The sequence below is a fragment of the Moesziomyces antarcticus genome (genome assembly GCF_000747765.1).
Source record: "Moesziomyces antarcticus DNA, scaffold: scaffold_v10012, strain JCM 10317, whole genome shotgun sequence".
NCBI classification, from domain to species: Eukaryota; Fungi; Basidiomycota; class Ustilaginomycetes; order Ustilaginales; family Ustilaginaceae; genus Moesziomyces; species Moesziomyces antarcticus.
The window spans coordinates 129,769-144,353 of NW_014638998.1; the positions used below are offsets into that span (position 1 = coordinate 129,769).

The window sequence follows — 14,585 nt, forward strand, 5'->3', positions numbered from 1 at the left end:
CAACAAATTCAGAATCTCGTCGACCCAACACCGGATTCCCAACGGCCCGTCAACCGCCAAAGGTCGTCCTTCTTTCCCTCCATCATCTTGCTTCTTTGCACCCTACCTCGCTCGCTGCCACACGCAGCACCAACACAGAGCACATCGCGCCCTCTCGCGCTTGTCTCGAGGCTGCTGGCACTCTCACAGCTTCGGTGCTCCGGTCACCTCCACCACTCTTGGCATCTTGGCCGCAGGTGTACGAGCTCACCCTTTCCGCCATCGTCTATGCCATCGACCCGTCCCTCGATTCCGATACGACTCGCATGACTCCGGCACGTCCCACTGCTACAATTCGTAACCGCCTGTCAGCCTCAGGTGCCCTCTCCATCGTCGCCGCCTGACCATCCAACCCAATCTCCCGAGCGCCATCGACGCGCGCACACCTCAGCGCATCATGGCCGCGCCGGCAAACACCGACGCGCTAGGCCTGCTCAGCGCAGCGCTCAACTCGCACGACAAGCAGCAAGAGGCGCGCCATCTCTCCGAGCTCTACAACCTCCTCAAGGCTCAGCCCGGCAACGTCCCCATCCTCCTCCCCTCCCTCATCTCGCTGCTTCCCAAGGCGAGCACATCGCTCCGAACATGGATCGCCCAGGTCATGGATCTCGCCTTCTGTAGGCCCTCGCTCTCCCAGGACACAAAAGCCACCCTCGCATCGCATGCACCGGACGCCATCCTCCTGCTCATCAAGGACCGCGATCCGCGTCTCACAAAGATCGCAGCGCAGTGCTTCGCCAGCATGTACCCCGTCCTCTTCCGCCTCGTCTGCAACGAACGTGCCAAGTCCTCACTCTGGCAGACGGTCCAGGCCATCAAGGTTCAAGTCGTACACCTCTTCGACAACGGCAGCCTCGGCACCAAACTCGCCGTCATCAAGTGCTACCAGCGCATCGTACAAGTCCAGTCCCGCGGCTCCACAGATCCAAGAGCACAGCTCAAAAACGACGTCAGCCTCAGCATCGTCCCTTCCAACCATCCCTTGCTCAACGTCGCCGCGCTTGAAGAGGAGAGCAACCGCCTCTTCACCCAGACCGTCACCCTCATCTTCACAAGCGACGTCGTCGACCTCATCATGGCCTCCGTCAACTCGCTCACCGTACTCGCAAAGTCGCGCCCACAGCTCGGCTCCGTCATCCTACGCGCCATGGCAACCTGGACGCCCGCCAGCCTCAACAACCTCTCCCACACGCAGGTGCGCAACGTCGAAAAGACCGTCCGCATCTTCTACCTCCACTTTGTCCGCAACCAGCTCGCCGGTCCAGAGTCCAGCTCGCTCCAAAAGGCGCTCGAGACACAACAGCGTCGCATGGAGGAGGCCGCAAAGGCCTACCAGGCCGAGAGGGAGGCAGAGGCAAGGCGTAAGCGCGAACGCATCGACGAAGAGCTCCAAGCACCAAAGAAGGTCAAACTCGAACATCCACAACAGCCCGGCGCCCCGTCCTCTTCCGCCGCACACGACGGCGACCGCGCCGCCGGAGAGGCCTTCCGCAATGCATCCGTGCGCACCACTGGTGGTGTCGAGCGCAATCCGTTAGCAGCTTTCGATGTCAAGACGCTCCCCATCACGCTCGTCATCGACCTCATCATCGCCAACTTGGAGGCGCTCTCCGAGCAAGATTTGCACGCCGCCATCACCAACATGCGCGCTAATCTCCCGCCAGACGCATCCACCTCTGCGCAATCTGAAACCACCCCACAACGCGCACCGGGCCCTGCACCGGGACCACCACCGCCACGCCCAGCGACCACCAGTGACTCGGCTCAACTTAACGGAAATGCTGCCGCCCCGCTTGTCAAGCTCGAGCACGATCAGGAAAGCACAGTGCAGGATCCGCTGCAGATGGACATGGCCGAAGAGGATCTCGACTTGTTGGAAGCTTCGGGTCGAGACAGAGCCAGAGCCGAGTCCGCCAACGGCCAAGACGACCATGACGAAGAGCTATCCATGGCGGTCATTGAGAACTTTGCGCTTGCACCACCCGAGTATCTCTCCCTTGGCGAGTCGGATGCGCTCATCAAGGATACCGTCGCAAAGATCTGCGAGCTCGGATCGTCGACATCAGCCCTCGCCGCTTCCTCGCCTTCGAGTACCGGCGCACACGCTCTTTGGTCTTCGCTCGTCATCCGTCTGGCCACTCGCGGCTTTGCCGAGCCGCCAGGCGCTTCCGATGAAGCGTCCGCCGGCACGGCGCCAGAGACCAAGGTGGTCGGCGGCGTCGCCCCCACCCGCACGCTCGCCACACAGGCCGACATTATTCGCGCGCTCATGCTCGAGTTTGTCAGGGCCGACGTGGCGCGCCGCACGCGCTTTGCGGTCAACTGGATGGCGGAAGAGTGGTTCTGCGACCGCGTGCGTCGCAAGCAAGCTGGCTCGGACACGACCATCAAGGACCAGTACCCGATCTGGCTCGAGAAGCTCGTGCATGCCTGGATCCCCACCATCGATGCCAAGGACCGCTCGCTCGCCAAGTTCCTCGCCGACCTGCCCGAGATCGCGCCGGCCGTGCTCGACCTCGTCGCCGAGCTCAGCAAGGACAAGCTCAAGATGATCGCCGGCATGTCGACGTTGCAGGACATCTGCATGTCCAGGCCTGCGCTGCGCGACCAGGCGGCCGATAAGCTGCTCCAGCTCACCCGGACGAGCGAGCGCACCACGAGGGCCAAGGCGATCATTGCGATCAAGCAGTGCGCCACCACCAACAGCGCGCTTGAGGCGACTATCCTCGCGTTTGCGCGCAGCAACCTCGACATCCTCACCGACACGCCGCAGCCGCCCGAAGCGGCGCCGGAAGCCAAACCCGAGGCGGACGCGGTGAATGGTGACGAGCCTGGTACCGCCCAAGCCAACGGTAGCGTCAAGGCTGAGGAGGGTGTGAATGCAGCCGAGCACGAGGGCGAGGCGGTGGTGGAGGAAGAGTCGACGCATCCCAGGGATGGCGAGGACGTGCTGCGGTTTGTGGAGCTGCCGTTTTCGCTGTGCACCAAGATCCCCGAGATGCTCGACGAGATCTTTGCGGCGTATCCGCGCACGCCCAAATTCGTGCAGGCGGCGATTGAGGAGCACATTGTGAACCTCATCCGCGCGTTGGGCCCCAACCATCCGCGTCTACTTACGCTGCTGCGCAACTTTCCCGAGGGAGCGGACTCGCTCGCGCTGTGCATTCTCAAGACGCTCACGGAGAAGAATCGGGCGCCGGCGTTGGTGGAGGTGGTGAAGGAGCTGGTGGATACGCGCGATGTGGATCCGCGCTTCCTGGTGCCGGTCATGGCGGATCTGGACAAGGCCGAGATCATGAAGCGTCTTCCCAAAGTGGTGACCATCCTGGCCTCTCGAGCTCCCGAAGACCGGGCGCTTATCAAGTCGGTATTTCAGAGCATTGTTCAGATGCCACCGCAAGGGTTTGGCTCCGTCTCGAGCAACTTGCCTCGGGTTCGGCAGACGGAGCTGCTTACGCCCGTGGAGCTTATGGGGCTATTGCATCGAGCCGAGCGCGAAATCGGGCTCAAAAACACTGTCGCGGCGATTCAGATCTGTTTTGGCATGACAGACGTCTATCGCTCCGAGGTGCTTGCAGCGGTGCTGAACCAGATTTCAGAGGACCAGAATTTGCCCATGCTGTTCATGCGCACGGTGATTATGGCCGTCTCGACGTACAAGTCGCTCTCGGGCTATGTGGCACGCAATCTGCTTTCGCGATTGATCACCAAGAAGATCTGGCAAAACCCACCGTTGTGGGATGGATTCATTCTGTGTGCCAAGCAGACGGCACCGAGCTCGTTTGGCGCATTGATCCAGCTACCCAGGGACCAGCTTAGGGAGGTTGTTAGCAGACAACCCGACCTAAGGACGGGGTTGGTCGAGTATCTGACAGCCAAGGCGGGGGGCAACCGCGCGAGGTTGGCGACGTTTATGGACATGCTTGGTCCGGATCCTGAGGATCCAGCCAGTGCAGCAGATGCGGCTACAGCATAGTGCAGAATGCATTCATTGATTTATCTTGCTCACAATGTCTGTTCTCGATGAGAGTCGGTGTTCTGGCGGTGCTTCAGTGCGAGCGGTGGGGACGGTCTGCGATCTGGTAGAAGCCCTGCGAGTGTGCATTCGCTACACGAGGCGGTGCCAACACTGCGCAGATGCAGTCGAGAATGCCAAAGTGCGCACGCTGGGAGTTTCATGCTAGGCTTGAGACACGCCCTGCAAGAGCAGCCAAGGGACTGCCGCGGCAGGACTCCAAGTGGCTCACCGAATCCACCGACGCGATCCAGCTCCACCAAAGCAAAGCCGCATCACGTCTACCCACCTGTGCGCACTTGCCTCCCTTCTCCAATTCCTCAATGCCTGCATGCCACAATCAAGCCCATTCATCAAGACACTGCACAACCACACGCCACCACGCTCCGATCGTGCCCTCGATCTTCACCCACACCTCTATTCACCCGCCAACATCCGATCTCATAAACAACCATCATCATGTCTAGCTCCAATCCATCGCCATCGCAAATGTACTCACTTTACACATGGCTTCCTTTGAAACGATCACCGATCGCAGGAGCATACACTTCTGCACCCCACACAAAGTAGAAACCTCGACACAAAAGTGCATTCCAGACCGCCGAGGCAGCGACTCAAGGACAAACCAGAATCAGTACAGCCTGAACGCCAAAGGACCTCACCCCTCCTCTCAAAGAAAAGACCACACGATCCCACGAGTCTGTACATCCGCACCACACAAAAGCAGAAACCTTGACATAAAGAGATGCATTCCAAACCGCCTAGCACTGACTTGCTAACAAATCAAGGGTTGTAGGGCCTGAACGCCGAGGGCGCGGGCATGAAGCCCTCGGTGGGGGCGGTGAGGTACGAGACGAGGTTGCCATCGGCCGTGTTGTACGGCGCGACGTTGCCCCACCATCCGTCCGAGGCAAAGTCGCTCTGCTTGCCCTTGGGGAAGATGAGGCAGAAGAAGATGATGACGGCCGAGATGGCAGTGCCCGTATCCATGGCGGCACCCAGGACGTAGTTGTAGCGCGTCCACCAGCCGGTGCGGTACTTCTTGACGAGGTAGTTGAGCACGAAACCGCACATGGCCCAGGCGGTGAAGTTGATACCCGTCGCAGGAGGCATGAGACCCGTACCGGTGAAGATGACGGGCGAGTTGACCTTGCGCATGAACGAGCGCGGGAACTTCTTGGTGAGACCCCAAACGATGACGGGGAAGATGGCGCCGACCAGGAACATCCACAACAGCTTGCCGTACTGCTTACCGGGCGAGAATACGGCGGCGGGACCAATGAGACCCCAGATCTGCGAGGCGGTACCGAAGACAATGAGGTATTGGCAAGTGAAGTTGTCCGAGGCTTCGGGCGTGCAGACGTTCTCGATGTTGGAGAACACCCAGGACTGCACACCAAGCACGACAAACGACGAGACGACGATGGCGGTGACCTGCGCCACGAACATGTCCTTGGGCGGCACCTTCATGTAGTGGCCGAGCTTCATGTCGGCGGTGAACGAGAGACCCTGGTAGACGGCCATGTAGCAGAACACCTTGAACATCATCATGCCCGTAGCCGAGCCAGGGTGCATGTAGCCGATGATGAACTCCGAGATGACGTTGAGGCCGACCTCGACGTTGGAGATGGCATACACGACACCGACGGGCAGCATGAAGAAGGCGCCGATGATGAGCGAGATGATGAAGGCCCACACGGGGAAGTCGGTGTTGTAGCCGGCGGTGCAGCCGACACCCATGCCGAAGCAGATGAGGAAGAGGGCGGCGTACCAGAGCTTGGGCACCTCGGGGTACCTCTGCATGAGACGCGCATGGACGTCGCGCTCGTCGTTGATCGAGGTGGTGAACTGGCGGTAGATCTGCTTGCCGTGGAAGAGGGCGACGTGGACGATGATGGCGGTGATCGAGGCGAACGAGAGCGCAAACGAAATGGCGTACGTGACCGAGAAGTACTGCTCCGAGTAGGCGTTGTAGCCGGCGGGGTCAAAGTGGAGGTGGTCCGGGGTGGTGACCTTGGCAGTCTTGAACTTCTTGCCGAAGCGGTCGTAGACAGCCGAGGTGGAGAAGGGGAGGTAGGCGAAGTTCCAGACGTTCTTGTAGTAGAGGATGGGGCCGATGATGCAGTAGCACACGACGAAACCGCCGAGCACGTTGGCCTGAGCCCACCAGGGGGTGTAGATGGGGTTGTTGTTGTACGAGTACTGGTTCCAGTCGGTGGTGAGCGGGATGAGACCGAGACCCTGCTGGGTGCCGAGCATCTGGTTGAGCGGCACGTTGTCTGGCGCGATGAGGCAGAACCAGTTACCGACGGACATGAGCGCAAAGAGGTAGCCGGGCACAAAGTACCAGGCAAAGGCACCTGCGCAGGCGATCATGAAGAACTTGTACCTCGACATGTGGTTGGAGCCGGTGTCGACCTGACGGTGGAGGGCGGTGAAGAGCGCCGTGTTACCCAGGTTGGCAGGCCAGATCATGGCAGCGGGCCAAACGAGCCAGCGGCGGAAGAAACCGGCCATGGAGAAGCCGATGAGCTGGGAGCTGAGCGTGAGCAGGATGATGTAGCCGAAACCCCAGTCGAAGCCGTAGGTAATGCGCTGGACAGCGGACACGTTGGATGCGTAGGCACGCTGGTAAGTCACGTTCGCCATGACGGTGATGACGGTGTGTTCCTTGACGTTGAAGGGGCCGGGGTTGAGGGTGAAGCTGCCGAGGGGAGTCTTGAAGACCTTGGTGGGGAGGACCTTGGCCATGAAGACGCCCATGGGGTATGCGAGCAGCTGTGCGACGAACGAGGTGATGGTGACGGTGGGGTATCGGTAGCTGAGAAGCTGGTTAACACCGGGAATGATGATGGTGAAGAGCATGCCGAGGACCCAGGTACGGAAGGTCATGACGGGCATGGTGGGGTCGTCTACGTTGGAGACGGCGGCGCGGACCTCGGGGTAGGGCGAGTCCTCCTCGAGCTCCTCCTCGATCTGGGCCTCGGCCTTGTAGTCGCCCTGCTCGATGACGCGCTCGATGGCGTCGATCTTCTCGGTCTCCATGTTGGGGTCGTTGAGGCGGTGGTCGATGAAGTCGGTGCGGAGGTGCTTCTCGACGTTGGTGATCTCGGGCATGGAGGGGTTGGCGAGGTCCTCCTTGGAGGAGTCCTTCTGGTCGGAGCTGCCATGGCTCGACGTCCTGGCGATGCCGATCTCGTTGACCATCTTGAGTATCACTAGCCCGGAGGACGCTCACGGGTTGCGGATAGGAGGAGGAGAAGGGGAATGGTTGGGGGAGGAAAGGGACGAGCGCTCGTCGGAACTGAGGATTATATGGGACTGTGGCGACCAGTGGAAAGGAGTCGGCGGCGATGCGATGCGATAGGCTCCAGGCTCGACACCGGAGGAGGATGAGCCGACGAGGTGTGGTGGGGACGTGAGCGAGAGAGCGGGTTGAGCCGATGTTCCTGACGCGCGAGAAGCGGTGGGGTGGGAAGCCAAACCCAAAGCCACAGTGGCGAGACGCTCTTGAAACGGGAAGGCGGTCGAAGCGAAGCTCGAAGTCGTGCGTGGGCCCACCAGAGATTACAGCCGACGTTCTGATTTGATAGAGAGCGAGAGAGTGTGCGGGGAGGGTGGCAGCAAGGGCGAGGATGAGGTTCGGACAGGGTCGAGCCGAAGCATGACTTGGACTTGTCCAGCTTGGCCAAAAGTGCAGAGGAGATTGAATTTCATTTCAACGCGACTGGAAAATGTCACTGTCAGACGACCGTCGCGACAGGCCCGTCACGCGAATTGCGGCGACTACACTGGCGAGATGCCTGGAAAAGATAAAGCGGCCTAAGCGAGAGACACTGCAGCAGCACAGCTGGGCAGCCTGGCAGCAGCGGCGGCCAGGATGCGGCGCCTCGCCTGCAGCGTCGGACGAGCCGACGGGTCGAGACGCACCGCACTCTTCGCCGCTTTGCCGCTCGTCGGACTGAGCCGCGGTCTGCACGGCATCAGCGGCAGTGGCCTTTCGTAGAAACTCCGACGATTTTCAAGCTGCTGCTGCTGCTGCTGCTTGGGTCCCCCCGCACATTGGCCGTCCTGCAGAGAAATGCAGCTGGTGGCGAGCAGCTGCAGCTGCAGCGCACCTGTGCCGTCGCGGAGCGGCGTCGTCCGGTGACGCCTGCGCCTTTTGCATCTCTCGCATCCTGATTCGCTGCCACCTCGACCAAAGTTGCAAAAGGGTGCATCCTTTCGAGCCGCAGGCTCACGACATCCAATCATGATCGAGCTCACCACAGTCAGGCTGCGCTGTCAGCGGCCCATTCAAACTTTGATTGGCTTTGTGCTTGCCGGCACCGGCGGTCCGGTGGGCGGAGAAGACGTGTGGACATGACTCGGCATGTCTGTTCAATGCCAATCCCCACCGAACGAGGCTTTGAGATGGCGAAAGTGGGATGGCGTCGGTCAGATGATAACGAGTGGATCTCATGCTGTCGATAGCATGCGCCTTCGCTCTTGACGGTTGTGTCGGATTCATCCGACACGGCAGTGGCGGCAAAGGACCGTAGAGGCTTGCTGGTGCGGTCCTACAGGCACGACTTTGGGAATCGCAGTAGCGTGGGCGAGACGGTGAAGTCACGAGCCGAGCTCGTCTGGATAAAGCCTCTTCTGCTGCCCCACCGTGGCAGGAAAGGCCGGCTTGACCAATTCCGCTCTGCCTTTTTTTTTTTGCAAGCATGAATTCCTGCAGGCGACCGGAACAAGGTCGCCCGATATCCACCTCCTCCCTCTCTCTCCATCGCACATCCGTCTTTGCTCTGTTCTGCACAGCGATAGGTTCCTGGTCTCGCCATCGCCTGCGTACCTTGCACTATCAGTTGCGACGAGGTTTTAGCTTATCGCTGCTTTGCCATCCATGCAACCCGTTGCAACCGAGTCCGAACCTCCTCCGCACAACGATGCCTGCCAGGTGTGCCTGGAATCCCGGTGGCGATCTCGATGGGTCAGATGATTGCCTCGAGGTGAATCGCCAGCCGAACTCAACTGTCGCCCCGTTGCAATTGGTGCTTTCCTCTGTTCGCCGTCCCCCGCCCAATTCGCCGATTTCGCCACTTCGTGCCGACTAGCCGCCCGTGTTCTTTTGTTTCGGCGGGAATCTCTGCTCGGACGGCAAACACTGGTGCACTGCCCCCGCGGCGGCCCCACCGGCGGGAAAGAAAGGCGAGGTGCGGGCGGAATTAAGCCAGTTCAAACTGCGATCCGCGCCTCTCGCTGGATTTCTTTTTCTTCCGAGATGCCCCCTCCGCCGGCTCGTCCGACTTCCCTGGCAGAATGTGAGGAGAGCATGCAGGGCTGCAGGTGTTGCGCTGCGCTTTCGCGCGGACCAGATGCGGCCGGCGCATGGCGTGTGCGAAATCCGAGCTTCGACCACCTGCACGCAGTCCCTCACATCGCGGCTTTTCCGTACCCACCCGCGCTGACCTGCCTCTCGCCATCCTCGCCACCCGGTGCGGTAAGCTCGACCTCACGTCGCGTAAACGTCCATACATGTGGTTGGGGTCGGCACCAGGTTGGAGTTGCTGATTCCTGATTGGTCGCCACCCACACCAAGGGTCCAGGCTGCTGCGAAGACTCTGGCTCGCCTGCACGCGTGTCACTTAGGGCTCGAGTGGGTGGCAAAGCTTGGCGTTCATGAGATGAGGCGATGGAAGCAACTGTTGCTGCAGACCTGCTTCTGTGCGGCAGACCACGGTCAATCCCTCACGTGCTGCCTCCAATCTCGGAGCGGACCCAACCAGCCATGCCCCGATACACAAGCAGCTTTTATTCGGATGATCTGCAATCTGAGACCTACATTGCTGCGCCGGGCGCTGCATTTCCTTGTGTAGTCTTGAGCGAGTGGGCGAGGTCGAGCGTGCTTCTGCCGTCCTTTCTCGGAGGCACCTGCGCCTTAGACTGAGGAGTGAGCATCAGGGCGGGTGTGGTGCGCTTGACCCTCGTGTGCTGGTGCGGCTTGTGGCTTGCAGCGGGCAACAAGACCTTCTCAAAGAACGCGCCTAGCTGAGCGTGGTCACTGGCGCGCATCAGCAGCGACACGTATCCATCGGGCCTGATCACCACCATCGTACCGTACTGCGTTGCAACTCCGTACTTTTCGTATGCACGCCCGTGACCCTGGTGGTAGGTGGTGTCGTCGACAAACACCTTGTGGTAGTCCTGCGATGTGTTATACCTCCCATCCGCCGTCTTGCGGTGGTGCTTGGTAGTGTGCGGACGCAGCGCGGGGTGGAAGTCGGCCAGCTCGCACTCGGCACGCGGTGTGGCGGCAACCGTGAGCACCTCGATGACCGAATCAACATCTTGCTCGGCTGGAGTGAATCGAGGCAAGAGGTCGCTCGAGAGGTAGTCGCCCAGTTGCTGCATCTCGCGCGCGCAGATGGACTCGCGAACGTCGCCACAAAAGTAGACGACTCGCCATCGACCGTCGGAGAGGATCCAGTCGGCAAGCTCGTACGGCAGCGCCGTGGCATGACACACCACCTGCGCCGTGTTGAATCGCTTCCCGACATCGATACGTGTCTCCCCCGCGTCTTCTGCTGACAGACTCGGATCACTCGCCACCCCGTCTGCAGGGGCAACCACCGCAGCATGGGCAACAACCTCACCACCATCAACAGTAGTCTTGCTGCTGCTTTCCGGTTTGACTGTGAGCAGGGACCGCTGGTAATCGACCGAGAGCCCAGAGGCAAACCTGTTCCCCTTGAGAAAGGCGTCCTGGAACTCGGCCATCGAGATGCCTGCTGCATCAGCCTCGTCCTTGGCCGGCTTGCCGCTAAAGAGCCTGCTGAACCTGTGGTCAAAGGTGATGAGGTCCTGTGCGATCTGCTTGCGCTCCATCTCGTACGTCGCCAGTACGCTTCGGGGCGAGACACCCTTGACGGCAGCTGCCACCTTCCACGCCAGGTTGTACGTGTCCTGCATGGAGGTGTTCATGCCCTGACCCGCCTTGGGCGAGTGCGTATGGCAGGCGTCTCCTGCGATAAACACACGATCGTGCAGCGCGAATCGGTCCGCCGTACGCTGCCCGATCACGTACGCCGTCCACCAGTCCAAATCGCCCTCGCCAATGTCGAGCGTGTACGGCGCGATGATCGCCTTGGCCGTGGCGAGGATCATCTCGGGCGTGATGCTGTGCCTGTCCACGCCGCGGTTGAGTTCCGAGACCTGGATGTAGAATCGCACCAGCCCGTCTTCGCGCGGAATGATCATCATGCTGCCCGAGTCGACCGAGTGGATTGCACACCGATTGCGCACGTCCGGGAAGTTGGTGATGGGCACGGCATCAAGTACGCCCCAGATGAACGACGTCTGGTCGCCCTCCATCTTGCTGCCCATCTGACGCCGTGTCCAGGAGTGGGCGCCGTCGCACCCGATCACGTACTTGGCATGGATGCGTTCGCGATCGCCCGTCCCCGCCGCGCCTGAAGGTGTATCGTCCGGAGCAAGTGAAGAGCGGAAGAGACCGTTGGGCACGCTGTTGCCCATCTGCGTGGGTGTGGCTTCTTCTTCGGACAGCTTGCGCACCTCGACTGTTACAGGATAGGCTTCAGGATTGTCTACGGAGGCCTTGTCGATGCTGAGCGACTCGGGCAGCACTGCACGCTCTACGGCGAGTTTGCCATCCGAGTGGCGATGGATACTGTCGAGAAAAGACTTTTCAATGCGACCCTGGTGCAGCACACACTGCTGCCATCGCGAAATGCCCGGGATGGTATCAGGCACACTACCTGTGCGCTGCAGCTTTCCGTCGGCGCCAGGATTCCAGAAGCGCATCTCGATCATGCGGTTGCTCTGGCGCCAGATGTCCTCGCCCAGCCCGAAGCTGTGCAGGATCTCGAGCGTGCGGCACTGCAGCCCGTCGGCCTGGCCCGTAAAAATCTTGTCGCTGCGCTTGTCGATGATGCGCACTGATGCGCCGAGGCCTTGCACCGCAAGCCAGTTGGCTGCCATCAACCCAGCGGGTCCTGCACCGATGATGAGCACGTCGCAGTGCGACTCCTTGATCGAGGTCGTCGCATCGCCATTGTTTGCACCTGCGGGATGCACCATGTTGCCGTTCTACAAGCTGGCGGTTTGGTGCCTGAGTGAGGTCAGGAGGAAGGAGCTGCTACTTATGTGTCCAAGTGGAGTGCTGTCTGTCTGTGCGCGGCTTCGAAGCAGCTGTCGGACCCTACTTGGCCGAAATGCGGGGTAACTTAAGCAGAGGGCCAAACTCCGCTGTATCTCCGAGTGGCATTTTTTGGCGCTGAATGTTTAACCGTACGATACAACAGCGGTGGCCAATTTTCGGATCTCGGCTTCGAACGCGCGCGGACCCTCGCCGGAGCGGCGTGGCCGAAATGTAACGGACCCTGCAGTGTGAGCGCGCCGGCTCCTCCGACCATCTTCGCACGCCTCCTTTCCTTCATTCTCACGCCCAGTTCGGCGCTGCTGCCAGCATCAACCGTAGAAAGAGGATCGCAAGCATGCCGACTTCTGCGCGTAAGGAGCGTCACTCTTCGGACGACGACCTCGAGGCCGAGTCGCTCATTCTGCACCGGCTCTCCACCGACGCTTCGGGCTCGTCGCGCATTCAGACGGCGGGCGGCACCACGGCTGCACCTCGCGTCACCGATGCCTACGATGACCTCGACGACGAGTACGAAGTGAAGCGCAAGGAGCTCGACTCGATGCCGGCGCGCGGCGTGCTCGAGGGCTCCAACAACTCGACGCGCATCGACAAGACGGGTCGCCCGGCGTGGTTTCGCGGAATGCTCGATGGCGACGTGCCCCTGCCTGGCCTCAACGGCCGCGGAGCAGGAATGTCGGCGTCCATGGCGCAGCGCAGCCGCAAGAAGCGCGCGCGCTGCATGCGCTTGGCAATGCTCGGCGCGGGCGGATTGCTCGTCCTCGGCGCATTTGCCTTTGCTCTCGGGCCCAAACTGGGCGTATCGCCGTCGAGAATCTACGACTACATGGGCGACAAGTGGTATGGCGACAGCGGCGTGATCCCGTTCGAGTTCAACAAGCCCGTCGGCTACCCTGGCTTCTACACCACCGGTGTTCCGCCCAACTTTGCCGAGCACATGACACGCACAGCGCCAGCACCTAGCCAAACCATCGGCTCGGCACCCATGCAGACGTTCGTCCCCGGATTTCAAGACGCCAACTTTAAGCCGTTCGAGCACATGGGTCCGCTCACGCCGTACGTGTCCTCGTCGGGGTGGGGGGTCGACGATGTCAAGTATGCAGGCACGCCCACGGCGGCAGGCAAGACGTGCGAGCTGGTGCAGGCGCACATGCTCCATCGCCACGGCGCACGCTATCCCACCGCTGGCGGCCCACCGGATGTGCTGCGCGACTTCCTGCGCCAAAATCCGCAGCTGCGCTTCTCGGGTAGCCTGGCGTTTCTCAACAGCTACAAGTTCGGCGTGGGCGAGGAGCTGCTCACACCCGTCGGACGCGGCCAGCTGTACGACTCGGGCGTCAACGCTGCGCTGCTGTACGGCAAGCTCGTTGCCGACGATTTTGCCGAGAAGGATGCGCGCGGCAAGCCAAAGACGCTCTTCGCACGCGCCGGAAGCCAGCAGCGCATTGTCGATTCCGGCCTGGCGTGGCTCAATGGCTTCTTTGGAGCCAACTGGACCGCATCGACGAGTTTCGAGATCCAGATCGAAGAGCCCGGGTACAACACCACCACCGCGCCCGAGTTTGCATGTCCTGCGTGGAATCACGCTGGCAGTGCACCTGGTGGGGAGATGATGAGTCGGTGGGCAGCGAGTTATCTGCAAGATGCCATGCTTCGGCTCGGACACGATTTTGGCGGTGCCACGCTCAATTCGACGCTGCTCATGGGCATGCAGCAGATGTGCTCCTACGACACGGTGGCGTTTGGTGCGAGCGACTTTTGCGCGCTCTTTACGCGCCAGGAGTGGCTCGACTACGAGTACGCCTGGGACCTCAAATTTATGAACACCAACGGCGCCACCTCGCCGCTGGGCAAGGCGTACGGATTGGGGTGGGTCAATGAGCTGATTGCGCGATTGGAGGCCAAACCTTGGGATGCATCCCTGCAAACTTCGGAAAACTCGACGCTCAATGCGGATCCAACAACGTTCCCCGTAGATCGTCGGTTCTACGTCGACTTTACGCACGACTCTACCATCACTTCTGTCCTCGCCGCTTTGGCCCTCCCGCACTTTAACGAGGTGCTCAAAGTGCCCGATGGCGGGAACAAGCTCGATGACACGCGCAACTTCAAGACGAGCAAAGTCGTGCCGTTTGCAGCACGGCTCGTACTTGAGGTGTGGCAGTGCGCCGATGAGGTCAGTGTGCGCATGAAGCTCAACGACGCCGTGGTGCCGCTCAGCCAATACACACAGTGCTCCCCACGTCCCGACGGCATGTGTGCCAAGAAGGACTTCCTCACCGCGCTTGCTCAGCGTAACCTCCAGTCCGAATGGCAAAAGTGCCAAGCCTGACCCCCTCACACGCGATCATAATCTTTAGAAGTGCATTT

At 60.7% G+C, this 14,585-nt stretch overlaps 5 protein-coding genes across 5 annotated transcripts; 2 read left to right on the top strand and 3 right to left on the bottom strand.

Moving 5' to 3' along the window:
- Positions 1-436: 436 nt before the first annotated feature.
- Positions 437-4,015, top strand: PAN0_012c4448 (cleavage polyadenylation specificity factor; the record flags this gene model as incomplete). Its single annotated transcript, XM_014799985.1, has 1 exon — positions 437-4,015. The coding sequence occupies one exon, from the start codon at positions 437-439 to the stop codon at positions 4,013-4,015; it is 3,579 nt and encodes a 1,192-aa protein (XP_014655471.1).
- Positions 4,016-4,837: 822 nt separating this feature from the next.
- Positions 4,838-7,261, bottom strand: PAN0_012d4449 (OPT oligopeptide transporter; the record flags this gene model as incomplete). The annotated part of the gene is made up of 1 exon (XM_014799986.1): positions 4,838-7,261. One exon carries the CDS (start codon positions 7,259-7,261, stop codon positions 4,838-4,840), a length of 2,424 nt encoding a protein of 807 aa, XP_014655472.1.
- Positions 7,262-7,288: 27 nt separating this feature from the next.
- PAN0_012d4450 (uncharacterized protein) lies at positions 7,289-8,222 on the bottom strand (the record flags this gene model as incomplete). The annotated part of the gene is made up of 3 exons (XM_014799987.1): positions 7,289-7,561; positions 7,892-8,027; positions 8,173-8,222. 3 exons carry the CDS (start codon positions 8,220-8,222, stop codon positions 7,289-7,291), a joined length of 459 nt encoding a protein of 152 aa, XP_014655473.1.
- A 1,655-nt stretch (positions 8,223-9,877) lies between these two features.
- PAN0_012d4451 (FAD monooxygenase) lies at positions 9,878-12,136 on the bottom strand (the record flags this gene model as incomplete). Its single annotated transcript, XM_014799988.1, has 1 exon — positions 9,878-12,136. One exon carries the CDS (start codon positions 12,134-12,136, stop codon positions 9,878-9,880), a length of 2,259 nt encoding a protein of 752 aa, XP_014655474.1.
- A 416-nt stretch (positions 12,137-12,552) lies between these two features.
- On the top strand, positions 12,553-14,547 carry PAN0_012c4452 (phosphoglycerate mutase-like protein; the record flags this gene model as incomplete). Its single annotated transcript, XM_014799989.1, has 1 exon — positions 12,553-14,547. The coding sequence occupies one exon, from the start codon at positions 12,553-12,555 to the stop codon at positions 14,545-14,547; it is 1,995 nt and encodes a 664-aa protein (XP_014655475.1).
- Between the last annotated feature and the right edge of the window lie 38 nt (positions 14,548-14,585).